The 15,629-nt window shown below is 45.4% G+C and overlaps 1 protein-coding gene across 1 annotated transcript; it reads left to right on the plus strand.

The window, feature by feature from the left end:
- Positions 1–6,532: 6,532 nt before the first annotated feature.
- Positions 6,533–13,523, plus strand: adamts1 (ADAM metallopeptidase with thrombospondin type 1 motif, 1). Its single transcript, XM_038979809.1, has 8 exons — positions 6,533–7,691; positions 8,975–9,318; positions 9,564–9,696; positions 9,848–10,305; positions 10,803–10,989; positions 11,303–11,481; positions 11,777–11,952; positions 12,215–13,523. The coding sequence occupies exons 1-8, from the start codon at positions 7,067–7,069 to the stop codon at positions 12,951–12,953; spliced, it is 2,841 nt and encodes a 946-aa protein (XP_038835737.1). The 5' UTR covers positions 6,533–7,066; the 3' UTR covers positions 12,954–13,523.
- The last annotated feature ends 2,106 nt before the right edge of the window (positions 13,524–15,629 follow it).

Genomic DNA, 15,629 nt, shown 5'->3' on the forward strand with positions numbered 1-15,629 from the left:
TTATTCTGTGTTACAGCATTCAACCCACATAATGCATAGTGCATTTAATGTTTTCAAAAATGATTGAAATCGAAAACCATGATTATATTTTAATAATCGAACCGAAACCGAACCGACCTCAAAAAGCACTAATCGCTCAGCACTACCAACTGCCAATTCCCAGTGACCCCTATAGAGTGACACTGGGCCAAGAGACCATGGTGACCCTTCAACTCTGACCTTTGTGGAGGTTAAAGGTTGTAATTATATAGGATTACATAATGTGTGGGGCTAAGCTTGACATTTGAGTGTTTGTCTTTGTGTGTGTGTGTGTGTTTGTTTATATTGTGAACATACAAGTGTGAACATATAGTGTTTTTGTCATACTCAGTGTCCTAAACTCTGTTAATGGACTTTAACCCTCAGTTCCATTTGTATCACTATGCGGGTGCTAGAGGGTCGCTACCATTTTGTCACTGTGTTTATTGGCTCTCCACGTCTGTCTGTCTTTCTGTCTGTTTGTCTGATTAGGAAAAAAAGCAATTCTTGCTAGTATGACAATGTGTGCACTGGATACTCGCAAATACAGCAAGAGGGAAACTAACCCAGTCATACCTGACCAAATACACTTCTACAGTTCGTTCTCTCTCTCTCTCTCCATCTCTCTCCATCTCTCTCTCTCTCCATCTCTCTCTCTCGCTCTCGCTCTCTCGCTCTCTCTCTCTCTCTCGCTCTCTCTCTCCATCTCGCTCTCTCTCTCTCCATCTCTCTCTCACTCGCTCCCTCTCCATCTCCCATTCAACATATTGACACGTTCCTGTTTAAGCTATCCATTTCTCACACTCAAGTCTTTCTCTCACTCTGACATCCACTACCATCCATTCTCCGTCATCCCTCTATCCCTCACGAGCTTGTAATGCTAAACCACACCCCTTTTGACGGGTGGTGATAGACATGCAATATAGCGGATACATATGGGATCTTGCAGCACAGGCACAACTCACTATTTGTCATACACAGGCACAGACACACATTCACATAAAGAATACACAACACCCCCAAATGACTTAATTAAGAGTATTTTCACTGTATTAGGCCCACATTAACGCATAATACACACATATGTATACACACATTTTATAGAAACACCAGTATCACATATGTACAGAATACATTTTGCACACACACATAAACATGTAAAGAAAATTAAACCACACGCATGCAAACACACACACACACCCCAATATACTGTATATGTATTACTGTTTGACTCTTCCCATGGGAAAAGACCCTTTCGTTGAACGACAGAAACACAGCACTGAACTTGTAATTTATTGTTTGTACAACTGGTATGTGAAAAAAAACCATGTGATGAATTTATTTATTATTATGGTAATGTTGTATCATATTTACTATTTAACTAAGAATATGACTGTGCAGAATAATTCATTTTGAAGAAAATTGTGTTTTCTAGTCATCTACATGAATATATGTATATAAAATGTATATATTTAAAAGCTCTGTGTCGGTTTCATTCATTTATTGGACGTGTCCAGAACTTTTTTTTAATTTACTAGGACAGACCCTTGTGGTACGAAACTTCTTTTGAAAGGGCGACTTGAACTAAAGTAGCAAAGTATCCTCTCTCTCGCTCTCTCTCTCTCTTTCTCTTTCTTTCTCTTTTCAAGGGGCTTCCTTGGCATGGGAAACATATGTTAACATTGCCAAAGCAAGTGAAGTAGATAATATACAAAAGTGAAATAAACAATAAAAATGAACAGTAAACATTACACTCATAGAAGATCCAAAATAATAAAGACATTACAAATGTCATACTCTCTCTCCCTTCCGCTCTCTCTCTCTCCCGCTCTCTCTCTGACCTTATGTACAAGAGGTTAAAGCCTTGTTGCCAGATTGTGTTAGATTATGGCCTATGGTCATGCAACCATGCATACAGCGGTTACAGTGAAAGTTGTGCCCCATCACAATGTGATCAGAACTACTCCTGTTTGATCATGTGACAATGCACTCAGGTCAAATGGAACGTACGGTAATCAGTCCCTTCATGGACTGACTTAAAATCCCAGTTCAATCATTAAAAAATCTTTATTGACAATGAGACGGACAGCCAGACTACACCGATCTACAACAGTATAACAGCTAGGAGAGAAGAACGCAAAGACCTTTTCAACTCTTTATGAAGAAGAGAGAAAACAACTGATAGGTGATGAATGTATAACCATTATAAATCACAGCGTATGTCACAGTTAAGAAAGGCAACATAGAAACCTAGTTGGCTGCTGTTTAGTGTCACCCTCGCCTCATGGAGTTTAAGGAAGACCATACACTTGCTCTTCCCTTCTCTTTATTCAATGGCTGGACGTCATATACAGCGGCAAGAAAAAGTATGTGAACCCTTTGGAATTACCTGGATTTCTGCATAAATTTGATCTGATCTTCATCTAAGTCACAACACTAGACAAATACAGTGTGCTTAAACTAATAACACAAATGATTGTATTTTTCTTGTCTATATTGAATACATAATTTAAACATTCACAGTGTAGGTTGGGAAAAGTACGTGAACCCCTAGTCTAATGACTTCTCCAAAAGCTAATTGGAGTCAAGAGAACTAACCTGGAGTCGAATCAATGAGACGAGATTGGAGGTTTTGGTTAGAGCTGCCCTGCCCCATAAAAAACTCACAAAATTTTTGTTTGCTATTCACAAGAAGCATTGCCTGATGTGAACCATGCCTCGAACAAAAGAGATATCAGAAGACCTAAGATGAAGAATTGTTGCCTTGCATAAAGCTGGAAAGGGTTACACAAGTATCTCTAAAAGTCAGTCCATGGTAAGTCAAATTGTCTATAAATGGAGAAATTTCAGCACTGTTGCTATTCTCCCTAGGAGTGGCCGTCCTGCAAAGATGACTGCAAGAGCACAGCGCAGAATGCTCAATGAGGTTCAGAAGAATCCTAGAGTCTCAGCTAAAGACTTACAGAAATCTCTGGAAGATTCTAACATCTCTGTTGACGAGTCTACAATACGTAAAACACTAAAGAAGAATGGTGTTCATGGGAGGACACCACAGAAGAAGGCACTCCAATAAAAACATTGCTACACGTCTGAAGTTCGCAAAAGAGCATATGGATGTTCCACAGCGCTACTGGCAAAATATTCTGTGGACAGATTAAACTAAAGTTGTGTTGTTTGGAAGGAACACACAACACTATGTGTGGAGAAAAAAAGGCACAGCACACCAACATCAAAACCTCATCTCAACGGGCTACTTTGATGCCTCAGCTTGCTATCATCGACGGAAAAATAAATTCCCAAGTTTATCAAGACATTTTGCAGGAGAATGTAAGGCTATCTGTCCGCCAATTGAAGCTCAACAGAAGTTAGGTGATGCAACAGGACAATAACCCAAAGGACAGAAGTAAATCAACAACAGCATGGCTTGAACAGAAAGAAATACACCTTCTGGAGTGGCCCAGTCAGTCCTGACCTCAACCCTATTGAGATGCTGTGGCATGACCTCAAGAGAGCAGTTCATACCAGACATCCCAAGAATATTGTGGAACTGAAACAGTTTTGTAAAGAGGAATGGTCCAAAATTCCTCCTGACCGTTGTGCAGGTCTGATCCGCAACTACAGAAAACGTTTGGTTGAGGTTATTGCTGCCAAAGGAGGGTCAACCTGTTATAAAATCCAAGGGTTCACACACCTTTTCCAACCTGCACTGTGAATGTTTACACGGTGTGTTCAATAAAGACATACAAAATTATAATTGTTTGTGTGTTATTAGTTTAAGCAGACTGGGTTTGTCTATTGTTGTGAAGATCAGATAAAATGTTATGACCAATTTTTGCAGAAATCCAGGTAATTCTAAAGGGTTCACATACTTTTTCTTCCCACTGCACCTGCATTAACTAAGTTGTTGTCTTTCACTACAAGATTGATGACGATGATCATAGATCATTTTACCACAATCCCAGGTCAGATGAGAGTAGAAGTGCGTGCGTGCGTGCGTGCGTGAGTGAGTGCGTTTTCCCTGTTGCTATTTAAAAAGACATCCTAAGGTCATAGGGCATACTGTATGAACTACTCCATGATGAGAAGGGGCGGATGGAGTGTGATATGCCAAAGTGTAGACGTCACATTAGACACACACGCCTACACACACACTCTAGAATGTAGTCACATTCATTCCTTTTTATAGCCAATGGGGATGGAGTGTACTTATTAACCTTCACGCCCTCATATAAATTAATATGTGTGCTAAATGTGGTGTAGTAGACGCCATCTCTCCATATGACATGTCCACTAACATAGCGGAATAACTCCCTTAAGAAACTGATATGTGTACAAGAATCAGGGTGTAGCTGCATATGATATTATATAATAGCCCTGACTCCCTTTACAGAGGCAATATGGGGTTCAGTGATCACTCATTTAAAAGTTTAAAAATGGATGTAGCAATCCCAGATTGCCCCTTTAAAGGCTGATATGTTCACTATGTTCTAGTGCATTGCTCCTTTCTAGGGACTAGTAAGAATGCTGTGGAGTCACTGTAAGTCCCTATGTGGCCCTGTAGAGTGTAAGAATTGATGGAAGTTCCAGTCCGGTGTTACTGAAGTCTGAGAACACTGAGGTCAAATGTGATGTTGTGCTGCCATCTGCAGGCTATAGGGCTTAAGTAACCAATAAATGATCTTCACCAACACAATAATACTACATGACTACGCCTTGCAAACCCTTTTCTGTGCCTAAATGAAATACCCAATAAAAACAAAGCAACAACAACCTATTGCCCTCCCTTGTGTTCCCAAAATACCATTGGCCCTCAGAATCAGAAGTAATTTAGAGATAGCAGAGGTGCCAGGTCCATTGAAATATATGCCATTGATCAGACTGTTTTATCCTAAGCGACTTACAGTTATGTATGCATACATTTTTCGTATGGGTGGCGCCGGGAATTTAACCCAAAATCCTGCCGTGCCATGCTCTACCAACTGAGCCATACAGGACAAGATGTCATTCATAATACAGAATGAATTCAAAGATATTGGATTTGGCAATCAATGACCTCTCAACAAAAATTGGGACTAAATGCCCCTCTATGCCACAGAGAAGTGTACAGTTTTCATTTTATGGCCCTTTTTTTATTTAGAATCCCTAATGCCTCCATACCTGGGTTAATTAAGATAGAAATTATGATCTTCCATACAACCAATTAATATTTTTTTCCCTTACATATGTGACATGCAAATGCTGAGCCAAAGGAGTGTATTTTTTGTATATTTTTTTTTAAGGGAGTCTAGTCTTACGTGGGAATAGCATGTGCCATGTGTTGGATTTTTGGCAGTAGCCTTTGGTGGTCCTTTGTTACTCCTTCCACGGTCCACGTCTGACATCTGCTGGACTACTATGTCACTACAACTATTCCCTCTCCTCGACCTGTTGCGCTTAAGGTGGCCCGTCACAATTATTCCCTCGAAATTGTAAGTTAAATTCATATGACGGGCTCCAACTAATGCGTTAAAAATTGATTATAAATGTTTCCCTTATATGCTCTACTTGCCAGGCAGGCCATACTCATAACAGACTCGCAGTTCACTAAGAGGCTGAGACCACCGTGTATGGCACTTTATCCATCTTATCTCTTGATCTTTATCTCTTGGCTATTGGTGTTCCTGCACTGTACCTGTGACGTCTCGTGTTGTTCCCGTACGGCATGTACCACTTCTCTGTCCTGTTAAGACTAAGATGTACATGTAAGTAGACTTACCATACATAGACACCGTTGGGTTTAGTATTTTATTTGTGTGTCGTGTATCATTATTCAAACGTGATATATAATACTTAGCAAATATTTACTCGGTCACTGGGAGGGGGCGAGTAATCCGTCGATAATTCGTTTGGAAAGGTTCCAGAGTACTGGATTTACACAAGTGATGCGGTTTGCACCATATGTTTGAGAAGAGGAGCTGGGATGACGAGCGCGGGGAGGGGAGGGGGTGTCCGTCCAAGGAGAGGGGCCCTGGCCTCGGAGGGTTGAGTGGAGAAGGAGATGCGTCGAAGGGACTATTCCACCTTAAGAACCCACCATCACCTCTGCGCTCCCTCTCCCCGAAGAGCTACGGAAACCCGCCAGGCCGACACCGCGCACAGCTCGCTTGGCACTGAGGTTATGCAAACGACTCCTCGCTCCCCGTATCGAGCCCGGGTGCGATGGTTGCCATGTCTGACCTGCTATCCCCACATCTCCAGTTTCACAGACACCACAACACTGCCACAGATAAACCACTGCCACCTTCATGAAGTATAATTTACATTCAACGTGTGGGTATAGCTTATAGGCTATATGAGCACAGCGTAAAAGTAGCAGGGGCGAAAAGTATGTGAGTTTTTAGTGTAAATGATGAGAACGTTTAGGGGGAGGACGGTGGTATGGGGAGAGGAGTGAGGGCTATAGTCCCGCCTACAAGCAGAGCAGGGGAAAAAATGGTTCTGGGCCAAACGCGTCCCACTCCACATTGATTGATTATTATGGCACGTCTCTATGTCTGCGTTTTGTTGCGCACGAGATTTCGTCTCTAAAAGATCAAAGGGGCTTCAGGAAGGGGTGGTCCCGAGTAGGGGGATATATAGGGAGCCGGGATCTGTCCGTCTTTAAGGCAAAATCAGAGCAGAAACTAGACGGCACAGTAGAAAAAAACCTGCGCCCGAAGTCACATAGAAACTCAAACAGCTGTTGAGTATTCAAGAGAGGGCTGAAAGAAACACCAACGTTCCGAAGAGTTGGAATTTATCTACTGCTGAGCTTTTTTCGACCAAGAGAATATAAGACTCGAACTTGAAGCAACAAGATATGAAGTTTGAGCTGTAGACTATTTTGAATGGGTTTTGCACTGGATTTGTTTCCGTTTTAGTTTTTTACACTTACACAATTTCTGGAGGTGTTTTAGTTCTTGGACTGATATTTTTTTGTTATTAGTGGAGTCTTTTACGGATTTTACTTGCTTCCGCCAGACACTTCAATATAATTGTATCTTTCAGTTTGAAGGGTTTGACACGGAATATGATGTGGTTCGTTTGCGTCTCGTTCAGTTTGATTACCGCTCTGTGCGTGAGCGCGGCGCACGGCACATGGGAGGAAAGTACAGTTGTACCGGTCAGACTCGACCCGGTTCGGCCGGAGAGGGAAGCCGAGCAGGGCCGGACCCTTTCGGTAGAGGAGAGAGAGAAGGAGTCGGAGATGCGGGTATACCGGTTGGACGTATTTGGCAAACGGGTGGTCTTGGAGCTAGAGCCGGACCAGACCTTCCTGGCACCTGGGTTTGTGTTCCATGTGGTGGGGAGCCCGGAGTTGCAGGCGCAGCGGGAATCTGACAGCAGCGCAGCCGAGACTCGGTGCTTCTTCTCAGGCACGGTGAACGGGGAGGAGGACTCCGCAGCTGCGCTCAACCTGTGCCACGGACTACGGGGCGGCTTCTACCTCCAAGGTGAAGAGTACTTCATCTATCCCAATAATGCGACTGATGCACAGCCTATTGATGGGGACCTCCACCTCATTCGCCGGAGAGGTCGGGAATCTTTTGCAGAGGAGAGCAGCTCAAAGTGTGGGGTCAACGAGGACGAGGACAGGTTGCCAGAGAATCAGGAGACTAAAGTAAACCATGGAACCACTAACCCCGACCACCCAGGTACGCATTAACACTTATAAAACCTTTGACTTGGGTCCATTTAGGAATATGCTGACTTTACATCATATTCATAGGCCTACGTCTTTTAGTAAGAAGAAACAATAAGCCAAGCTGTTCCAGATAGTCACTTAGTTGTGTTGTGATTTAGATGCACTATTGTAAAGTGGTTGTTCCACTGGATATCATAAGGTGAATGCACCAATTTGTAAGTCGCTCTGGATAAGAGCGTCTGCTAAATGACTTAAATGTAATGTGTGTGTCTACGTCATGTATGGCAAACGAAAAGGACTCTGGCCCAATTCCTGTACCAGCCGTGTCCTGGGGCTTCAATTCCTGAAACGGGCAGAGTTTAGCCGGAGGATTTGTCTATCCAAACTACCTCATCTTCTGTCTTGGAGTGATACGTAAAATACCAATTTTACGCAAACATCTGAGCCTCTAATAATTACACACAGCGAAGGCTATATATTTAAATGTTGAGGTAAGGGTGGATAAGTCGATACTTTGACCGGTGCACAGCTAGGGTTAACGGGGAATGGGCTCAGCTTTGACAGTATACGCAGGCAAGGGGAGAAGGGGGAGGGTAAGGCTCGGAGGAAGTGAGCGGGGAGTGACCGAGGGAGGTACGGGCCGGGGACGGGGGCTGGTGGAAACTAGTCTCGCCGCCTCCTGGTACTGCACGTTGCAGGTCAGCACTGTCAGACATTTTCCCCGATTTTTTTTCTTCTCCCCATCTCACACATAATTTCCGCCCAGTGAAGGTAAATTTGGGAATGTAGTCCTTAGGAAGAGACGCCCATACAGAGAAAACAATTTCACGTGAAATTTCACAGATGAACTCATGTAAAAACGTGTTTTTGGAAAAAACTAAAACATGTAATAATCACATGTGAAATGCATGTGGTTTTTCAGTAAGGGGCTGCTGAGTCACCCAATGAGAGCCGCTGGAGCTGCTCCAGACACATCTGGAGAGGTCGATCTGCTCAGTGCTCAGGCGCTCTTCATCTGCCCTAGAAAATACAACTTTGTAGCCTACAATCCATGATGGCCTGTAGTATCACTTGTTACAACTCAAATAAAATCACTTGTGACTACTCAGATATTCGCCATAAGAAATTTGACATTTCATCTTCAAGTCTCTCATCTCTCATTAGACTGTTTACAGACTAACAGTTCATCAATTTAAACCAGAAAAACCAGGCTCTCACAAGAGAACTGTCTTAAAAGTCTGATTCTAGGCCAGTTTGTCTCACCTCTCTCGATTCTTCTCTCTTTCCATCCAGCCCACCACCAGCGGTCCAAGCGCTTTGTGTCCACGCCTCGCTTCGTGGAGATCATGATCGTGGCCGATCAGTCCATGGCCGAGTTCCACGGTGCCGGACTCAAGCCCTACCTGCTCACCATCATGGCGGTGGCATCGCGCCTCTACCGCCACCCCACCATCCACAACTCCATCAGCCTAGCCGTGGTCAAGCTCTTGGTTGTCTACGAGGAGGAGAGCGGCCCCCAGGTGTCGTCTAACGCTGCCCTGACCCTCCGCAACTTCTGCCAGTGGCAGCGGCAGCACAACCCGCCCAGCGACCGCCACCCAGAGCACTACGACACGGCCGTGCTCTTCACCCGAACGGTATGTTGCGTTTGCATTTTAACACTGTTTTCACAATGTTTTTACACCGATGTCTACTTTGGTAACAGGCAACACCTTCACAACTACTTGGTTGCTTTCCAAATGGCACCCATTTCACTATATAGTTCACTACTTTTGATTTGAAACAGGGTTCTTCTTTATGATATGGGTTATGTGTCTGTGTGTGTATGTGGGAAAGGCAGTGAGTTTGACAGATGTGTTTTGTCCCTTCTCACCCCCTATAGGACCTGTGCGGCGCCCACTCCTGTGACACGCTAGGCATGGCGGATGTGGGCACGGTGTGCGACCCGGAGAGGAGCTGCTCCATCATCGAGGACGACGGGCTGCAGGCGGCATTCACCGTGGCACACGAACTCGGTAAGATGCCACCCTGATGCCAAGCTGACACATATGCACCATACATTCACATCTCTGTCACTAGCCACACACAGTACACATCTCGTTTCTCAGTCCCAAACCAACCCCTTGTCTCCCCTCTCTCCATTCCTCCCTCTCTTTCGTGCCTTAGGCCACGTGTTCAACATGCCCCACGATGATTCCAAGCAGTGTGCCAGCGTCAACGGTGACCATTGGGGCTCGCACATGATGGCGTCCACCCTGTCCAACCTGGACCAACTCCAGCCCTGGTCGCCTTGCTCCGCCCTCATGGTCACCTCCTTCATGGACAATGGACACGGCCAGTGCCTATTGGACAAGCCCCACAAGTCCCAGCCGCTGCCTACCACGCTACCCGGAACCGTGTACGACGCTGACCGCCAATGTCGCCTGACTTTCGGGGAGGAGTCACAGCACTGTCCCGACCTGAGTACCACATGTGTGGCGCTCTGGTGCACAGTGACCACAACCAATGGACTGCTGGTCTGTCAGACCAAGAACTTCCCGTGGGCTGATGGGACGCGGTGTGGCCATGACAGCTTCTGCCTGGCGGGACATTGTCTGAGCAAGACGGAGGCCGCTCGTCACCAGGTGGGTGTTAACACTGTTATAACACGGCCCTATGACAAAGTCTTAAAGTCAATGGGAGTGATGGAATTGGTCCATTGGGGGGAAAGGAAGTGTAATGCAGCTTTGGGATTGGCTAGTTTTAGATACATTGGATTAGGTCCAATGTTATGTCTTTTTTTAGATATCAGACTAGCTATAAGAGTGTTGAAATGTTATAGGACCCTCAAACTCAAATCTGGACCTTGAAGCCAGTTCCACTGCATTTTTTCATTGTTACCTTATTATCAGAGACTGATTTTGACCAAGGACACCAGGTGTGTGCAATTAATTATAAGGTAGAACAGAAAACCAGCAGGCTCTGGAATTCATAGGGTAAGAGTTGAGTACCCCTGTTATAGGGGCTAAAGTGTGTGTGACTATTAGCTTTTTAGCTATAGGATTACCTATAGGACTATTGAAGTGTTATATGGGCTAGTGTGTGTGACTATGAATGACGATGATGTCCTCTCCTGTTGCAGACTCCAGTCAACGGTGCCTGGGGAGTATGGGGACCATGGGGAGACTGTTCCCGTACCTGCGACGGAGGGGTGCAGTTCTCCTTCAGGGACTGTGATAGCCCTCTGCCCAAAAACGGGGGCAAGTACTGCGAGGGCAAGAGGATCCAATATCGCTCCTGTAACACAGAAATCTGCCCTGATAGCAACGGTAAGCGCCTCTGCTAGCCACACCTATTACATACTTAGTTCATGCTTATTACATAGCTAATACAGTAATTACTCTTATTACACACACATATTCATATATTTATACTTTCAAATTATACAACCTTATTTAGGCACATAGGCCACTGACTTGCATATTGTACCCATACTTATACTTTCTACACGTTCGAGAATAGCCATACTTGAATATCACAGCCTACTGTAAAGTAAACCTAAGGCTCAAGCTAAACTAACAGTGAATATCACACCTCTCTCTCTCTCTCTCTCTCTCTCTCTTCATCCCTCTTTCTCTATAGGTGTGTCGTTCCGCGAGGAGCAGTGTCTGGCCCACAACGATATTTCGTCACAGGTGTCGTTCGGTTCGGGAGAGGGCGTGGAGTGGGTTCCCAAATATGCCGGCGTCTCGCCCAAAGACCGCTGCAAGCTGGTGTGCCGGGCCAAGGGCACGGGCTACTTCTTCATTCTGAAACCCAAGGTCAGTGAGGTCACACCACAGATACTTTTGCAAAAATGTAGACAAACACTATCTAGGCTAGCTAGACTAGCTAACACTGCCTAGGCTAACTAGGCTAATACTGTCTAGGCTAACACAGTCTCTAGGCTAACTAGGCTAAGCTAACGCTGTCTAGGCAAACTAGGCTAACACTTTCTAGGCTAACTAGGCTAACACTGTCTCTAGGCTAACTAGACTAAGCTAATGCTGTCTAGGCAAACTAGGCTAACACTGTCTAGGCTAACTAGGCTAACATTTGTTTCTCTCCAACCGTAAGGTGGCTGACGGTACTCCCTGCAGCCCGGACTCCACCTCAGTGTGTGTGCAGGGTCAGTGTGTGAAGGCGGGCTGTGACCGAATCATCGGCTCCAGCCGTCGCTTCGACAAGTGCGGCGTGTGCGGAGGCAACGGCTCAACCTGCAAGAAAGTGTCGGGTGCCCTGGAGCGTGCCAGGTGAGAACAATGACCTATGACCTCAAAACAGCCATCTTTGACTAGAAATTAGTTTTCTAGTTGAACCCATTTACTAACTTTTACTACAGTCTGTAGAATCCTATTTTTCTCTAATTAATCTATCTCTATCACTCTAAACCTCTTAGCCCTGCCATCTCTTTTTAACCCAGTCTCTTACTCTTACAATTAACTTAACTCTTACACTTATGCATAACTTTTTACCATTGGCTATGTTTGACCCTTGTGTTTTTCTGTCCCTCAGGCCTGGTTACCAGAACGTCGTGACCATCCCCGCTGGCGCCACTCACCTGGACGTGAAGCAACGTGCCCCCGGTGGTGGTCGCCATGACAACAGCTACCTGGCAGTGTTGCGCCAGGACGGCACCTACCTCCTGAACGGCGACTACAAGCTGATGACTCTCGAAACGGACATCGCCCTCAAGGGGGCGTTGCTGCGATACAGCGGTAGCTCCGCCTCCCTGGAGCGTCTACGCAGCTTCTCGCCCCTCCCCGAGGCCCTGACCATCCAGGTATTGTCTGTAGGCGACTCGCCCCGTCCCCGTGTCAAATACAGCTACTTTGCCCCGAGGCCCGCTTTGGCATCACCTAGTGGTGGAACGGTGGCACGCCGCCAGTCCATCAATGCCATCCGGGAGCTGGGGGACGCTGAGTGGACCCTGCGGGAGTGGGGCCCATGCTCGCAGAGCTGTGGGGTCGGTACTCAACAGAGGGAGGTGCTGTGTCTGGATCCCCAGGGGCGGCCATCGCGGGAGTGCCCGGAGGAGCTGCGCCCGTTGGCTTCACGCCCCTGCGCCCCACAACCCTGTCCTTCATGGTTCCTGGGGGAGTGGTCGGCGTGCTCCAAGAGCTGTGGCCGTGGGTTCCGCAAGCGCCCGCTACGCTGCGTGGGACACAACGGGCGTACGCTTGCCCACGAGAGCTGCGACCCCAAAGACAGGCCTCGACCACTGCTGGACTTGTGCAACCAGAGCGCCTGCTAAGACTGTCGGGACTCACCTCATTGTTACGTCCCTGAAGGACAGCTCATGAAAGAAAGAAAGAAAGAATGAATGAAAAAGACTAAAACAACCATATCGTCATGAACTTTGCGCCTGATAACACATTGACCTATCATGAGAATGTTTACATCCCAAGCAGAGTGCTTTCGTGGGTGTTTTCGGGGGGTCCAATGTGGCCGACTGATTGACTGACACTGCAGAGCCAACAACCTCTCTCTCAACTCCCTCCAGCTTCTTTGAGGGTAGACTTTAGTATTGTTTGGGTCTGCTTCGTGGCACTGCCACCCCTAGAACACCACACAGACTTGGTGCAGCTGCTCACTGGGCTGGCATGGGGGCACAATGCAGGCACACTGTGACCTTCTCCCTCCCTCTACCCCCCACCCATGTCAGTGGAGCTGAGATGGAGGAAGAGTTTAAGTGGACACTTCTCTTTCGAAAAAGCATGCTGCTTTAGGTGCCAATGACATGGCTTGTGTTTGTGTGTGTGCGGTTGTGTGTGTGTGTGTGTGTGTGTGTGTGTGTGTGTGTGTGTGTGTGTGTGTGTGTGTGTGTGTGTGTGTGTGTGTGTGTGTGTGTGTGTGTGTGTGTGTGTGTGTGTGTGTGTGTGTGTGTGTGTGTGTGTGTGTGTGTGTGTGTGGGCTGTCTGTCCTAGCTGGACTGGACAGACATCTTGGAGGGACTATATATGCCAGATGTATCACTGTACAGAATTGGCTACCTTGGGGTGAGGATGTATGTATACGTGTTAGAAACAAATGAATGGTCTCACTGCCACACATTCCACTCCCTGTATCGGTTGGAGGCACTTCCTGTTTCAAAGGGTGCGGAGCAAAAGACAAACCCGAATTGTCCCTCCTAATCCATACGACTTTGTATGCAACCAAACTAACTCAATACAGTTCATTTCAATCAACTTCGGTCATTCCTGAACAAGTTGATATGTGCTGCTAACATTCCAGTAGAATCTCCCAATAGACTCATTCCAATAGACGTATTATTCAATATGCATCCTGGACTGAACAAAACCAATTTCAAAGCCATATCACTCGGCCCCGTCCTAGACCAAAGAGGTGTGTGAGCAAGCGAACGCGCGTGTGTGTGGCTTCTCTCCTGCTACTACTTCATAAGTAGGTCTCTCCTGCCTTCCGAGAAGGTTTTTTTATTAATGATGACGTTTTGTACAGAATATCCAAACATAATTTATTTTTGTTAAATATAATCTTGTTGCTTTTTATTATTATTATTGTTGTATTTTTATTTGTTATTATATTGAAATAACAGAAGGATGTAGAGTATATAGAGTATTTATACAGTATTATATATATGGTCCTAGGTTTATGAATAAAGCATCACGTTGACCTATACACTGTTGTCACGAGTGTGGTGTGTCTTGGTATTCTTACGCATCCCTACACACACACACAGCTCAATAGATTCGACTCTATACACACACCTCAATCTATTCCACTCTATGCACGTGCACACACACTCACACACCACACAAACGTACTCACAAACATGGCCCTCGTCAGCAAATATATGGTGGGATTTGTGTAATAAACATAATCCCCTTATATACTCATATGTCTGATCATGTCTTCCTTATGGACAATGTGTAATAAACATATTTTCCACTGGGTGGCAGTGTTTCAGTGGCCCCTCCTGACTTCCTCTGGGTCTCAGGATAGGATACTGATCTCAAATCAGTACCCCCTGTCCATGTAATCTTATGCATTATGATCTCAGCACTCCTATACAGGCTCTAATGTATTATCAGTTTAGCCTTTTAGTCAATAATGAATTAATAGATAACATAGACAGCAGGAACCTGATCCTAGATCAGTACACTTATTCCGAGAAGCTTTATGAATACGGCCCCTGATGTAGGATTTGCAACAAAAAAATTGTCCATAATGAATAAAAATTATATAGACAGCAGAGCGCAGATCCTAGATCAGCACTCCTACTTTGAGACGCTTTGTGATTGCGGGCCAAGACTCAAAGGAAGTCATTACGCTGTAATTATGGGAGAAGAAGACTCCAACATCACTGTAATTTCGGTAACACTATAATGGTCTCATCTCAAATGGCACCCTATTCCCTATATAGTGCACTACTCTTGACTGACCAGGGCCCATGTGGCTCTGGTCAATAGTAGTGCACCATAAAGGGACTAGGGTGCCATTTGGGACGCACCTAATGTGGCAGCAGATTCTGTAAACAGGTTTGCAGAACAGAAAAAGAATGTCCTGAATCTGTATTCCCTCTAAGTTTAGCTTATGTTGACTGTAAGAAAGAAAGAGCCAAAGAAGGGAAAGGAAAAGGGAAGCCCAAACCGTTAAAGCTCAATGCTAACTTGTCCACATTACAGTGATACATGTTTCAACCACTGAAAAGACAGACTTACAATTTATTTAAAGAGCATACTACAACAGAGTCTCTGTATAGGACTATATATATTAAATGCTGTGCTCTTCCCATAAGCACTGTGGAGTTGCCACCAGGTAGCCTACCACAGTTGTGTTGCTGTTGTTGCCAATGGAAAATGCTTCTTTCCTTGGGAACTGGGACTTTATAGAATACAATTACACTATTGTTGTACTTATGTTCCGTTTTCCCATCTCTGCCTGCCAGTGCAAGACAAAAGGCAAAAAC

Source organism: Salvelinus namaycush, chromosome 40 (assembly GCF_016432855.1).
Source record: "Salvelinus namaycush isolate Seneca chromosome 40, SaNama_1.0, whole genome shotgun sequence".
NCBI classification, from domain to species: domain Eukaryota; kingdom Metazoa; phylum Chordata; class Actinopteri; order Salmoniformes; family Salmonidae; genus Salvelinus; species Salvelinus namaycush.